This window comes from Drosophila albomicans, chromosome 3 (assembly GCF_009650485.2).
Source record: "Drosophila albomicans strain 15112-1751.03 chromosome 3, ASM965048v2, whole genome shotgun sequence".
NCBI lineage: Eukaryota > Metazoa > Arthropoda > Insecta > Diptera > Drosophilidae > Drosophila > Drosophila albomicans.
The window spans coordinates 49,293,794-49,307,022 of NC_047629.2; the positions used below are offsets into that span (position 1 = coordinate 49,293,794).

At 48.1% G+C, this 13,229-nt stretch overlaps 1 protein-coding gene across 1 annotated transcript; it reads right to left on the reverse strand.

Annotated features, from left to right (window-relative positions):
• Positions 1-48: 48 nt before the first annotated feature.
• Positions 49-13,081, reverse strand: LOC117568981 (dynein axonemal heavy chain 12). Its single transcript, XM_034249944.2, has 9 exons — positions 10,877-13,081; positions 10,642-10,822; positions 7,917-10,586; positions 7,544-7,858; positions 7,242-7,484; positions 6,098-7,183; positions 2,077-5,854; positions 1,588-1,907; positions 49-1,525 (listed from the first exon to the last, which is right to left on the reverse strand). The coding sequence occupies exons 1-9, from the start codon at positions 12,934-12,936 to the stop codon at positions 296-298; spliced, it is 11,883 nt and encodes a 3,960-aa protein (XP_034105835.1). The 5' UTR covers positions 12,937-13,081; the 3' UTR covers positions 49-295.
• Positions 13,082-13,229: the final 148 nt, after the last annotated feature.

Genomic DNA, 13,229 nt, shown 5'->3' on the forward strand with positions numbered 1-13,229 from the left:
GAAGACTACAAAATATAAATAGAAGCATCACCAATAATGTTTGCCGAAAAACAAATCAAAGATCGAAATTCAAAATCCAAATTTTGCAGTCTGATTTAACGAGCTCAATTCGTGTGAGCTTCACATGTCTTTTTAATTACAAAGCGTCTCGGAAGCTGTGAATACATAAATAAGCGTGCTTATATGCTAATTTTGAAGAATGTCTTATGTTAACAAACAGACACGCATTAAGGAACAGATACATCTACAGCTACAAGTCGTGTCTCTCTCCTTGGGAGTTCATTCCATTCACTCTCTAATCATTCGTCTGGCAAATGAGAGCAACGCTGCGCTTAACCCAATGCGATGCCTTAACCTGTGTGTTGAGCAGCAATGGAACCACATAATTGGTCGAGTGTCCAGTTGTCGAAAGTGTGCCGCGACGCTCGGCGGTCTTGTAAAGTGGACAGCGATAACGTGATCCCTCTGTAAGCTCACTTAGTGTAACGGGACGGAAATAAATGGCCGGCATTGTGTACATTAAAATCTTGGGCAACTGTTCCACAAGCATATTTTGTTCCCAGTGCCAACGGGCGCCCTCCAGAAACAGTCCATTGCAGAAGACGCCATCGTCTGGCGGCGACGTCTTGGTTTCCACCTTTAGCACATCGTAGTCAAAGGTGAGCGTATCAATGGGTATCTTGTATTTCCGGGCATAATTCTGCATGGCACCGGTGAGAAACGCTTGGGTGAAGAAGAAACCCGAGAGCCAGAATGTGGGTGGCTTGCCAACGCGATGCCATTGATGCAACCAATTGAGACGCTTGTACAAATCCTGCACATAGGAGCCCAAGGGTTTGAGACACGGGTACGATTTACCCATCCACTTGAGTGGTATGCGATTGTATTTCATGGCAACCATCACGTTCTCCAGATCCGGTGTCATCACTATGATACCCTTGATGCCCATGGCTAGGTCACGACACGAGGCACGAATTTCCTTTTGCAGCTTGAGGAAACGTTCCATTTCCTGCACAACCACCGTGTTCATCGATTCGTTGTAGTCCACAGGATATTTCTCAGCCGCACCCTCGATATCCATGTCCGGGGGCATTTCGGTTTCGATCTGTTTAATGGTATCCAGCACCATTTGCTCGGGACTGACGCCGCCGCCAGCTTGACCAGCGGCCTCGCTGCCCAGAAGCAATATCATTGAATCCAACAATGTTTTCGTTGTCTGCAAATCACGCGTAATACCGGAATTCGCATGCAAACCATAGACTTCGGGCGGTGCCAGCGATGGCATGCTTTCGTCCAGATAACGCAGGATCTCGCGATGCTCCGTCTTGCGTGGCAATATATAGCGATCATCGTTTGCGAAACGATATCGCAGATCGGACACCACGCCGGCATTGCAAAAGTCTGCCAGTATGGTGACAATTGCACGTCGATCCCAATTATCCGTGACACGTCCGCCGTAATTGCATTCGCTAGTCAAATACGAAATGGCATCGTAAGGCACATGTTCGTATTGATTGAGGAGCATCTATGAAGAGAGAAGAGAGCATAATAAGTTTAATTCAGCAATATAATTAAGGTTTTACTTACACTTAGCTGCAGCACAGAGATTTGCAAATCGGACTCATTGAACCCGTATGGTATATTCCAACCCAATGGCCCGTACTTGCGTCGTTCCTGCACGACGGCATGGAAGAAACAGATACCGAACAGCAGCCGTGTAAATGCACGATCCTGTTTGGCGCAACCCAAATAGAATTCGGGTTCATTGATGGGCTCAGAGTTGTAGGAACGCATTAAATTCTCGCGCAGACCCGTCGGCGGTTCATTCGTCATTTTGACGCCATTCTGGAGGATGGTCACGGGAAACTGTGGCGTGGGATACGCTGTAAGCCAAATGCGGAAATTGGCTGCAAGTCAAAGTGAAATGTTAGACAAAATGGAAATTTGCAATGAAGTTATGTCAGCTTTGGAAACCTTTTGAAAGAATGATGAATAAACGTATTAATACTAACGAAACATAAAGACTTGACGTATACTTAATATTCTACTGCTTGTTTCCTCTAACTACTGACTCACCTTGTGTATTGAATGTGTCCATGTTCTCCCAGAGATACTCCAGAGTAGACATCCAGGAGGCGGCCAAGTGACAGTTCTGCAGGCACACCCAATAGCCCATCTCCTGGGCATTCTTGATCAGCGCCGTTGCAATGGGGCCTTGTCCCTGACCCAACGAGATGCTCTGAAATGATTCCTCTTGTCCCATCTTCTCGGCAAATACCAACAGCGAACCAAGCGGATCAGCGCCAGGCGACAGAATAAAGACAAGCGGTGTGAGCGCTGTGGAATCAGCGTACGATTTGGATATATCGAACTCGGGCGGCGAGACATAATGCTCCCCAATAGTTTGGGCAATAAAATTGCGCACGCCCAGGAAAACAGAATCGGGACGAAGCGCCTTCAGCACAATAATCTTCTCAAAGGCTGTGGTCTTGTCGTGCCACGGAGCTGGCAGTGGTTGCAGCTCTGGCGAGGCATGATCATAGATGGCCTGCCAAGCGGACAGATTGCTGCGAAATGAGCTGACAATGCCGTTGAGCTCTTTCAGTTCCTCCAGACGCAGCACATTCAACCAGACTATGTCCGTAATCCAGCTGGGATCGGGATTTGGTGGCAAATTGCTCGACTCCTTGGCGTTGGTCAGCAAATGCGACAGATGACGCATCTCCACTTGCCCAGTGCCGAGTAGAATGCGTGCCGTCAGTATAAAAGAGAAAAGCAGTTTATCCTTCTCGAAGATGGACCGACAAACGTTGTTATACAGATTTTTCGTGAAGCCATCTACCAGGAATTTGATGCGACGCGGCAAATCCTTCGACTTGTTGGCCGTCTCAATGGAGTACATATAGAGATTGATGTACCAATTCAGCGAGAATTGATACATGGGATCAATGTTGGGCAGATCCGTGATCGAGTAATAGAGTATCGAGGAATGCACCGCAACTGGTTTGTAGTTGAGACGGAATGCCTCAATTTTAGCCGAAGTTTCTTTGGCTGCCTCCTGTTTCTCTGTAATATCTTTGGAGAGCGTCTTCGAGTCAGCCAAAATCAAGATAGCTGCCTCGTTCTCCAGTATATCACCCTCGCTGGAGGTTAAAGTCTTCAGTATCATGTTCTCGGCATCGAGCAAGGCGCCTTTGTTAGCCGCTGCCTCCGAGGTGAGCATGATGCGCAATTCCTGCAGATCGGGGCGCTCTTTGGCCACCACAATGCTTAGCAGCTGATCCATCAGTGCGTTCTGTGTGAGTGCAAAGTTAATCACCGTCACCTTGTTGAATGTCTCGGGCAGAAAGTGCGGATTACGGAGATTACACGTCATGTAGAGGCGGAAATTGGGCGATACTGGCACCACATTCTCCCCGAGACTGATGTGCTTGATGCCGCCCTGCAAAAAGGTCTGCCGCATAAGTATCGGGTCCAGTGGCACCTCTAGCTCCTCCTGCACATTCTCAATAATCACCGGGGAACCGTATTCCAGAGCATCAGCAATGATCTTCATGTAGTTGCTCTGATTAAACTTGACGCAATTCAAGCGATTCTTGCGCTCCATATTCTTGAGCCAATTGTTGGCCTGACCCTGCGGATCAATGAACAAACTGTAGCGACTGGAATTAGCCGAGATGATGGCATTCTCGCTGGAGAACTCATCGTTGGGCAGTCCATCCAGCTGCCAGTTTTGTATGGTGACATCGAGACCAAGCACCGCAGTGATGGAATATTTGCTGGAGCAGGGAATCTGCAGTTCGTTGCACTTCTTGAACCAATCGGTCACACAATTATAGCGATATTGTAGATTAACAGCCGAGAGATAGGCAATGATGCCGCACGAGATGAGCACATCGCCGGGCAAATGATCATACAAATCCTGCAGATCATCAGCTGCTTTGTTCCAACGCGACTTTTCGCCACCCAAACCACCAATTAAAGCCTCAGCGCGCAGCAACTTGTTGCGACAATTCTCGGCATGTTGCTCGGTGCGTTTCATCTCCTCGTTAGCCTTGTCCAGCTCTATGTTGAGCAGCGCCACCTTCTCCTCCAACGCCGCAGCCATGGCACGTTTCTCCGCCAGAAATGCCATTGTATCAGCATATTCCTTTTCGGCTGCTGCCAGTTTCGCCTTTTTGGGCGCCACCACTTTGGCCACATCATCGTACATGTCCATGGCAATGATCCATTGGCACAGACCCTTCGCAGCGCTCGACGCCTTCGCCACCACCTTGGGATCAAAGTCCTTGTTCGGTATGAATTCTTTGCGAATGCGTTTGATTGTCTCCACCGGTATGTTGTCCTTGTCGAACTCACGCAACGAGGGCAGGAAATTCATGTCACCCAGAATACGCTTACTGGGACCCCAATAGTCGTTAACCATCTTGCCTGAAGCGGGATCAGGTATACGCTCCGGTGGCAAGCCTTTCATTACACACACCGCTGCCATGACTAACTTGATCACAGGCGGCGGATTCTTCATGGACTTCACGAGCGTAATGTCCGCTGGTTTCAATGTGTTGAGCGCCGCCAGCGCATCCTCCAGCACCGGTATCGCCTTGGCCAAATCCTTCTCGCACTCGCCCTTGAGCACCTGCGCTGCCTCGGCCTGCACCGAGGCCACCTCCTCATCGCGTTTCACCTGCTCAGCGGCAGCATTGGCAGCGAGCGTTTCCTTGCTGATCTCCAGCATCATTTTGCGTGATGCTTCCGCCAAGGCAACCAACTTGGGTTGCAATGCATTCAAATCACGTTGCATAATGGAAATGGCAGCTGCTGCGGCGGCCAAAGTATCCAGGCCACCAATGTAGCGCATTTTGGCCTGCATTGTTTCCTTTTGCTTGCGCTCGATGAGCGTTTGAAACGAGCGAATCAGCTCAATGAACGAGGCATTCGTCTGGTAGATGTGACGACCTGACATTTGGCAGAAAGCCCGAGTCACCTTGGCAGCTGTTGTGTGGAAATACTGGCAGGTATCCATGATGGCCATTTTGATCTCCTCGGAGGGCACATTCACATCCACCAGCGACATCTTGGCAATCATTTGCAGCGCCTCCTCCGGCCAGCTGTCGTACCAATCGATGGTGCAGCAATTTACCAGCGAGGGATACAAGCGCACTCGAGTACGCAAGGCATCGCCAATCGGCGAGAAACTGAGCACAATGTGCAGCTTTTGCTTGCAACGATTCACAAAGAACGAGAAGACTTGCAGCGGTGAGACATCAATGTTGCGATTTCCGCCCTGCGCAGCGAGACGCACCATCTCGAGCACTTCCTGCTTCTCGTCAATGGGAAAGATGTTCGGCACCTCGCCTTGGTTCAGCAGACAGTCAATGTCCTGCAGAAACAATTCCATTTTGATTTGATTCTCGGTTATGAGGAATGTGGTGTGTTTGTTCATGCCGCCAGCTTCCTTGAGTATGGCTTTGATATCGTCATGCCATTCATTGGCGCCATAGCTTTTCGTAATCTCTGGTTGAAAGAACGATGTCTGCACCATATTGGTGGCCAGTTTTGTGAGAGATTGTCGCCCTGAGCCGCCCAAACCAATCAGCAATGCGCTGGCTCCTTGTATCGAAATGATGCGGCAGATGCGATTCAAGTGCAGCATCGCAAAAGTAAAGAGTGTTATGTCCATTTTGGAGCGACGCGTTGAATTGTAATCCTCCAAACTCGTCACGGCCAGCTTGTGGAACACCTCCATGTTGGGCACCTCCTCGTAGCGTCGCTCGTCCGGTTCGCTGTCTTCGTCAAAGTACATGCCAAAGAAGATGCTGTTGGCGGCCTCCATGGTAAAAACAGCATCGTCGCCCTGCGCGAAAGGAAAACATGGTAATTACAAACTTGATAATTAAGGTATTGAAGTGAGATTGATTTTGGCAAATGCCTAAGGATAAAACATCAATGTTAACATCGTTTTAGGGTGAAATTGAGAAGCCACATTAAAATGTACACTTGGACTTTAACTGCTGAAGAATTTAGAGAGTACATTCTAAAACCTGACCTACAAAAAACTACCCAGACATCTGCTTTGCAAACATCAATCTTCACTCACCGTGCAATATTTTTCAAACACAGTCTCCACTTTATCCTTGAAATTGGTCTTAAGGCATTCGTTGAGCTTCTCGAACATCCATTTGCGATCGATGTCATCCACAAGGCGATCGTAGAAGACGCGCATGGCCTCATGATACCAGACACGCACCAACATCTTCTTATCAGTCACCGACTCCTTGCGCACCAGCGTGCAACCAGTGACAACGCGAGCCATGTCTCGCAAATTGAAGATATAATGCGATTTGGCGGGTGTGGCACGTACCTCGGACTGCACGCTCTTGTAAATGCTTTGTGTCGCAGCCACAATTTGATTGGTCACCACAAAGACATCTTGTCCATGTCCCGAGCGACGAAAACCGTTTAGCGAGACATTGAGAAAGATGCGATACATAGTGTCATCACTGAAAGTGTTGATCGAGTAGACATGGAAGTGATTCAGGAAGCGCGCATAGACATCCTGACGGCTGCCACCAGGCAGACCACAAGCACACATTATAAGCACATTATTGATCCAGATCTTGGAACTATCCTTCAGATCGTACACATGCCCGTAGTCAAAGTACTGACGCAACAGTTCCAGCGGCGGTTGAGCTCCGTACACTTCCTTAACCGGCATATTCATGTCATCCACAAAGAGTATGCTCTGCATACCTTTAGGAGGACCATAGATGCCACGCTTCCACTTCTGCAGTTTGGCGATGATCTGCTCTTGTGTATTATTAGCAGATATCATCACAGTGAACGTAATGAAGCCGGTTTCGTACTCATCCGGATTCAATTTGTTCATCAAATAGTTCTGTATGTAAACGCTCTTCCCTGTACCTGTGGGTCCGACTAGCAGCATACGTTTCTTGTGCTTCACGTGCATCTGCAGCAGATGAATGTAGCGAGCCGTGTCCACAGTGGGCACAATCACGCCCGTCTTGGTTTCCTCCACATCCATGCGCTTGGCCAGCTCCGGCCAATAACGCCAATTGCCGCGTTGTTTAAAGACAAACATGTAGTCCACAATCTGTCCCTCTATGGGCGGCGTCACTTCCATTTTGCCCAGCGAAGGCGGCGTCTCTGCTTCATTCTCATATATCTAAGGTAGAGGAATACTTGCATGAATTGGTAAGTAGTATTTTCCTAAGTTTACTTACGCTCTTGAGAAAAGCATCGAATTTCTCCCGGGATTCTGTGTTGAGCACTCCCCCAACGCCCCAGGACAAGGCGAACAGCATGGCTGCCTGTATGTGACCCACAATATACTTCTCATAATCCTCGGGATTCTCTTCGATGGCTTCGTCCAGCAGCATGTCGATCAGATCAAATGTGGTCAGCATGCAATTGAATTCCCCGGGACGTATGAATTGCGTGCAATGGCGACGCACAAATGTTTGGCACTGTCAACGAGTTGAATCAATACTTGAAATTAAGTATCTTTTTAATGATTATCACTTACCGGCACCAGCAGCCAACTGAGCATGGTGAGCATATATTTCACATTATCCGCATCCGCCCAACGTGGATCGGCTTTCTTCAGCCAGGTGTTGGCAAATGAACGCCAACCTAGCGTGGCAGGCTCCATGTAGATCATGCCACAGCGTGACACTGTAGCAGGTGAAGCTTGCGCCAGATCCATGACCTCAAACACCATCGACATCTCGTTGGACATGGTAATCACCTCACCGCTGGTTAAGCACAACTTCTTATTGTCATCCAGCACCGTGTTCATGTTCTCAATCCACACTGCATCCACTGGACCATCAAATATGACCTAAGATTAAACATAAATATGAGCATAATGAATAAGACTATATCTTTCCTTTACTTACCCATTTTCTATCTGGCGTTGGCGTCATGGCGAAATCTCGAAAGATGCGCGCCACCAAACCATCTGTCCATTCATAAGATATAGGATCAAAGGAGCCATACAGCTGATTCATGGTAATCGACTTGGGATTCATAATGCCCATTTGTACATGCTGAAAATATGGACTCATCGCAGGAGCTTTGATCTTTAGAGCCGAAAGTATCTTGGCCAGCACCTGCAACGTCTTGGACTTGCCAGAAAGTGGTTCACCCACCAACATGAAGCCATGACGCACAATAATCATCTCAAATGTTTGTATGACTTTCACCAGAAAACTGGGCGCTGGCTCGAGTATCTCCTCCTGACAGACGCGCTTGAATTCCTTCTCCATGAGCGTGTAATCAATGTGCGGCAGCTTAATGCCTGGGAAAATGTCCGAGATGATGCCCTCGAAGAGTGGCACATCAAACGACAAGAACTTGGGTAAATTGACATCGATCAAGCTGCGCAACAACAAGATGTCCTCAACCTCATCCGGATACTGCTTCTTAATATTGCCACAAGCCGAGAGCACCGTCTTCACCGCTCGCATACCATAATCGTAGTGATTCTGACTGGACAATTGTTCCGAGCACAGACGATAAGTGGTCACAATTTTAACGGCCAGCTTGCGAGCATCCACAAAGCCATAGGAGTACAGCGAGATCTCACCAATCATGGCATAATCCGGCACCATCATGGCCACGGAACGGAACAACACTTTAAGATTATCGGGCAACTCGGAACGACCCGCATAGCCGGGATTCATTGTGATGCAAACATAGCAGGCGGGATTCAGCACTAGTTCGGTACCCTCAAACATAAACTTGGCCACATTGGCGCGCACCGCTTGAATGATCAATAGAATCTGTTGAGCGACCACCGAAAGCACCTCCAACTCAATGCGATTGAACTCATCGAAGCACGCCCAGGCGCCACACGATGCAAGTCCCTTGAAAAACTTGCCCATGGCCTTGTAATCGAGACCGTCGCTGCAATTGAACACTTTGCACTGCACTGCCAAAGCCTTGGCCAAATCCTTAGTGGTCTCTGTTTTGCCCGTGCCCGCAGGTCCTTCGGGTGCACCATTCAAATGCAGCTGATATGCGCCAACCAAAGTGCGATAGCAACGATCGGTGAGCGGTGTGATGACCAGACGATCTGAGTTACCCAAATATTCGTTAGCAAAGGGAACTGTGGCGTTAATGATCCGCACCAGCATCGTAGAATCCTCCCAGTAGTAACGCATCTGCGCGAGCCATTGGAAATCGAATTCGCTGCTAATTTTGAGACGTATTAACTCCTCGGTGACATCCTTGGCATGCACATCGATGACAATCAGCGATTTAATGGTGATTCTATTCAGGTTACTTATCACTGGCGATCTCACAAGTGTCACAATATCATTGAGTTCCTTAGTCAGTTCACCGAAAAAGTGATTCATCACCGTCTGATTGCCGCCGTAGCTGCGACGCAAACAGCTGTGCATGCGAGACGCCCAATAGACCTGCGAAACGGCCAGCACAACCATCTGAGGCCACTCTAGCACCCACTCATTGCGCTTGACCGTCGGATAGTGTCCGTAGGAGAGTTCGCTCTCATTGCGCACTGCTTTCAGCATCTCCTCCTCGACGCCAACCAACCATTTCTCAACGCTGCCACCGGCAGCCACCGTCGAGATCTGTTCAAGAAACTTGATGTGCTCCTTGTCGCTGCTAATCATGGCTAGTACATTTTTGCCTACATCGAATTCCAGTATGTTGATGCCCTCGAAGCACTTGCTTAGATGCGGCTGCACACGCAAAGGATCCTTTGTCTCTGAGAGGATTTCGAGCATTTCATCGTTGGCCAGAAAGAAGAAACGCGGAAAGTAGAGACGCTTCTTCTCTAGGTAGTTGCTCACACCCGTTGATATGTCCTCCAGCAGCTCGTTGGCTTTCTGCAGCGCCTCAAGCAACCCCGAAACAGGCGCAGTTTCCATGACAAGCGGATTGCGTAGCACTAAACCCATATTCCTAGTATACGTCTGCTCCACAATGGTAAAGAGTCTGCCCTCCTCGGGCATCTGAGCCACAATATCCTTGGAGGAGAAGATAGGCAGCAGATATAGGTAGTTCACCTGCACCTTGCCCCACTGATCCAACGTCTCGTTGACACGCATAATCTTCTCATACCAGGCGCGCACTTCCTCCTCGCAGGGCTTCATAAAGGCCGAACCACGCATGGCCAGCGTTTTGAGTATGTGATCGTCCAGCAGCGCCTGTATGTCGTCCAGACTCGAGAGTATGGTGACGCCTGTCTCCTTGTATGGTCCGGTGGGAAAGGTTTTGTTCTCCCACTCCTTGATCATGATCTGGAGATTGTTCCACAGCTGCAGCTCCTTGTTAGCGCTAATGCTGATAATCTCAAACTGATCGAGCACATTGTCCAGGCCAGAGTTCAGTATCTTACGCAGCGTTGTGCCAGCATCTGGTGTAATATCGAACCCAGCTATTTCAGACATCTCCTTCCAATGACGTTTGCGTAACGCAGGATTACACAGCGTGTTAACAATGAAGACGCCAATGGTGAAGTCTTTGATGGACTTGATCATGGAGGCGCATAAGCGCAATGGCACCGGATGCTTCTCCGGATCGGGATCTTCAGTTTGTCCCTGAAGTAAGTAATTAATATATTAACAGAAAATTTAATACTTTGCTATAGTTTACCTTAAATTTGCAAACTGGATCTTCAACCATATCCTGCTTGATCTTAATGCGATAATACTTTTGGTTCTTTTGGAATTCCTTGAGATAATCATCAGTTGTGGTCTCCACAAATTTGGGCTCCAGATACTCAAAAGGTCCGTCAGTCCAAACGCTCAAATAGCGCTGCCATTCAATGCAAAGTCTAAAAGTTGTATATAAGTTAAAAGATCATTCAATAAATTAAACTACAACTCACTTCATGAGCTCAGCAAAGGGATACACAAATCCCTTGATGATCTGCAGCGTTGGATACTCCGTTTGATTAACCTTGAACAGTTTCTCCTCCTTATTGATCCACGCCACATAATCATCAAAAGTCTTCAATTGATCAATAAAATTCTGCAGTATAATATACGATTCCCGAAACTTTTCCGGTCTGCTCATATCGTCAATGACCCCCAACTTGGGCAGCATCTCTTGTATGTCTGTGTTGAGCTTCTTTACAACCTCCTGCAGATGCTCCTCGAAGAGGAACTTATAGTGCTCCTGCTGCGAGGCATTATAGTCACAGATGTCATTGATATCCTTGATCCAGTTGATGGTGCGTATGGTCAAATCAAAATGATACTTGGACATCTGGGTGAGCTCCACAATATTGGTGCCCACCTGCAGGCAATACTGAATGCGATCCGTGAGCTCTGCCAGCTTATCCTTCTTCACATAGATCATATACTCAGCACTCTCGAGCAGTTCCTCCGTGGACTTAGGTATGAGCAATGCTTTATCCTTGATCTTTTCGAATTCGGCACATATCTCCTCCTCAGCCTTGATATGCACACTGATGATAATACCCGTGATGTCGGCAATCAAACTCTCGGCCAGATTACGCAATCCTTGAATAGCCGGTTCATTGTCCACGACGGCCATCTCAAAGTAATCGGTGGCAGGTTCACTGCACAGCATATTGATGTACTCATAATACTTGTTGATGCGAGCAAAGTACTCCTCGAACTCGTGGGGTTCCTCAAGGAATTGCAGCAGAGCATCGCGCTCCTCGTTCGAATAGAGACCAAAGTATTTCTCGCGATAGCCCTCGATGTAGTCCGTAAGTTGTGAGTAGGTGGCCACAATAATGTCTTGCACACGATGTATGACATCCTTGACATAATTTTCATTCATCTCGATCTTGAGATAATCATTTACCTGAGTATAAGTGGTCAGCGTATCCACCTGCGGTTGCAGCGCCTCCATGCGATAGCCCACCATTGAAATTTCCGTTACAATCTCACCAAAGGTGGCTTGAATATTGTAGATATTGGGACGCATATCCAAGCCGTCCTCCGCATCGCTCCAACAGAGCGACAGCCGGAACACGGGCATGGTGCGTGGAGAGCTGCAAACGCGGCACAGTTCTTCAAAGGTGCGCAACTTCATGTTGTTCACCTCCCGATTCATCAGACCCTCGAGACCGTTCCAGGCACGCTTCCACACATTCATGGGCATGACGCGTTTACGCAGCATGCGCTTCAGCACCAGAACCAAACGCGTGTACCACGTCCAGCGCAGGAATGTGTTTACCTTGTCCAGCTGATTCTGTATGTACTTACGATAGAACTTGTAGGACAACGCCTCGCGGCCACACAAACCCATTTGCTGCTGTTGGGCACCCATGCTACTTACGTAGCTAAAATTGCAGGCGAACTCCGGCAGCTCCAGCACCGAGATACTGAGCACCACACGCATGGGCAGCTGGAGGATGAGCAGCTTCTGTGAGATCTTGCGACGATTCTCCAGATACACCTTATAGTTGGGCGAACGTCCGGGTAGCTTGAAATGGAAATCGGCGCGTGGTAATTCAAACATGGTCGGATCCTCATCGGAGAACTCGGGATGCAACAGAATGTTCTTCATGCTGTAGATCTTCATTAGGCGATCGTATTCTTCGTGAACCTCCTTCATATAGGCATTCACCAGTTCTGGATATTTATTCTTCAGTCGATCCGAGGCGAAACTAAGGATTTTTGCCTCCGTCTTTTGCAACATGCGCGGCACAATTATTTTGCGCACCTCACGGCGCAAATTGTCCACATAATGGGATTGGGGCAGTGGACGTATTTCTGGATCTGGTGGCAATTGTTTCTTAGCCAATTTCACCTTCAAGTCGGCAGCGCGCTGCTTAAGAAATGTAAAATGGCGTCGCTCGTGCACATCGGAGATGCGAAAGGTTAAAAGCGGATTCTTCATATACGGTTCATTGTCGTACTTGGTAATGTCCGATGGCGGGCGGTGCATGCGCTCCAACTTGCGGCTAAACATATTACCGGCGTCTCCTCCTAGTACTTGCTCCTGCTGCTCCTTATCATAGGCAAAAAATATATATTTTAGTAGCAGCAGCAGTAAAAATTGTAGCCTCACATTTGATTAGAAACTCTTGTTATCCGTTACTAGGCGACTTTTCATAATTGTTTTTTTTTTTACTTTGTTTTGTTTACCATGTTCGCCGCGTAAACAACCTATCACCAAGTTTTGGTTGTTGCTATATTCTTGTCACTCAAACTTTTGTTTATTTTCATTTTGCACCGCAACCGTCGTTAAACGCCATTTTCAAA

Coding starts and splice junctions, on each gene's coding strand:
- LOC117568981 (XM_034249944.2), bottom strand. CDS start 12,936: ATGTTTAGCCGCAAGTTGGAGCGCATGCACCGCCCGCCATCGGACATT. Junction 10,587..10,641: donor ATCCAGTTTGCAAATTTAAG/GTAAACTATAGC, acceptor TACTTACTTCAG/GGACAAACTGAAGATCCCGA. Junction 1,526..1,587: donor TCTCTGTGCTGCAGCTAAGT/GTAAGTAAAACC, acceptor CTCTCTTCATAG/ATGCTCCTCAATCAATACGA.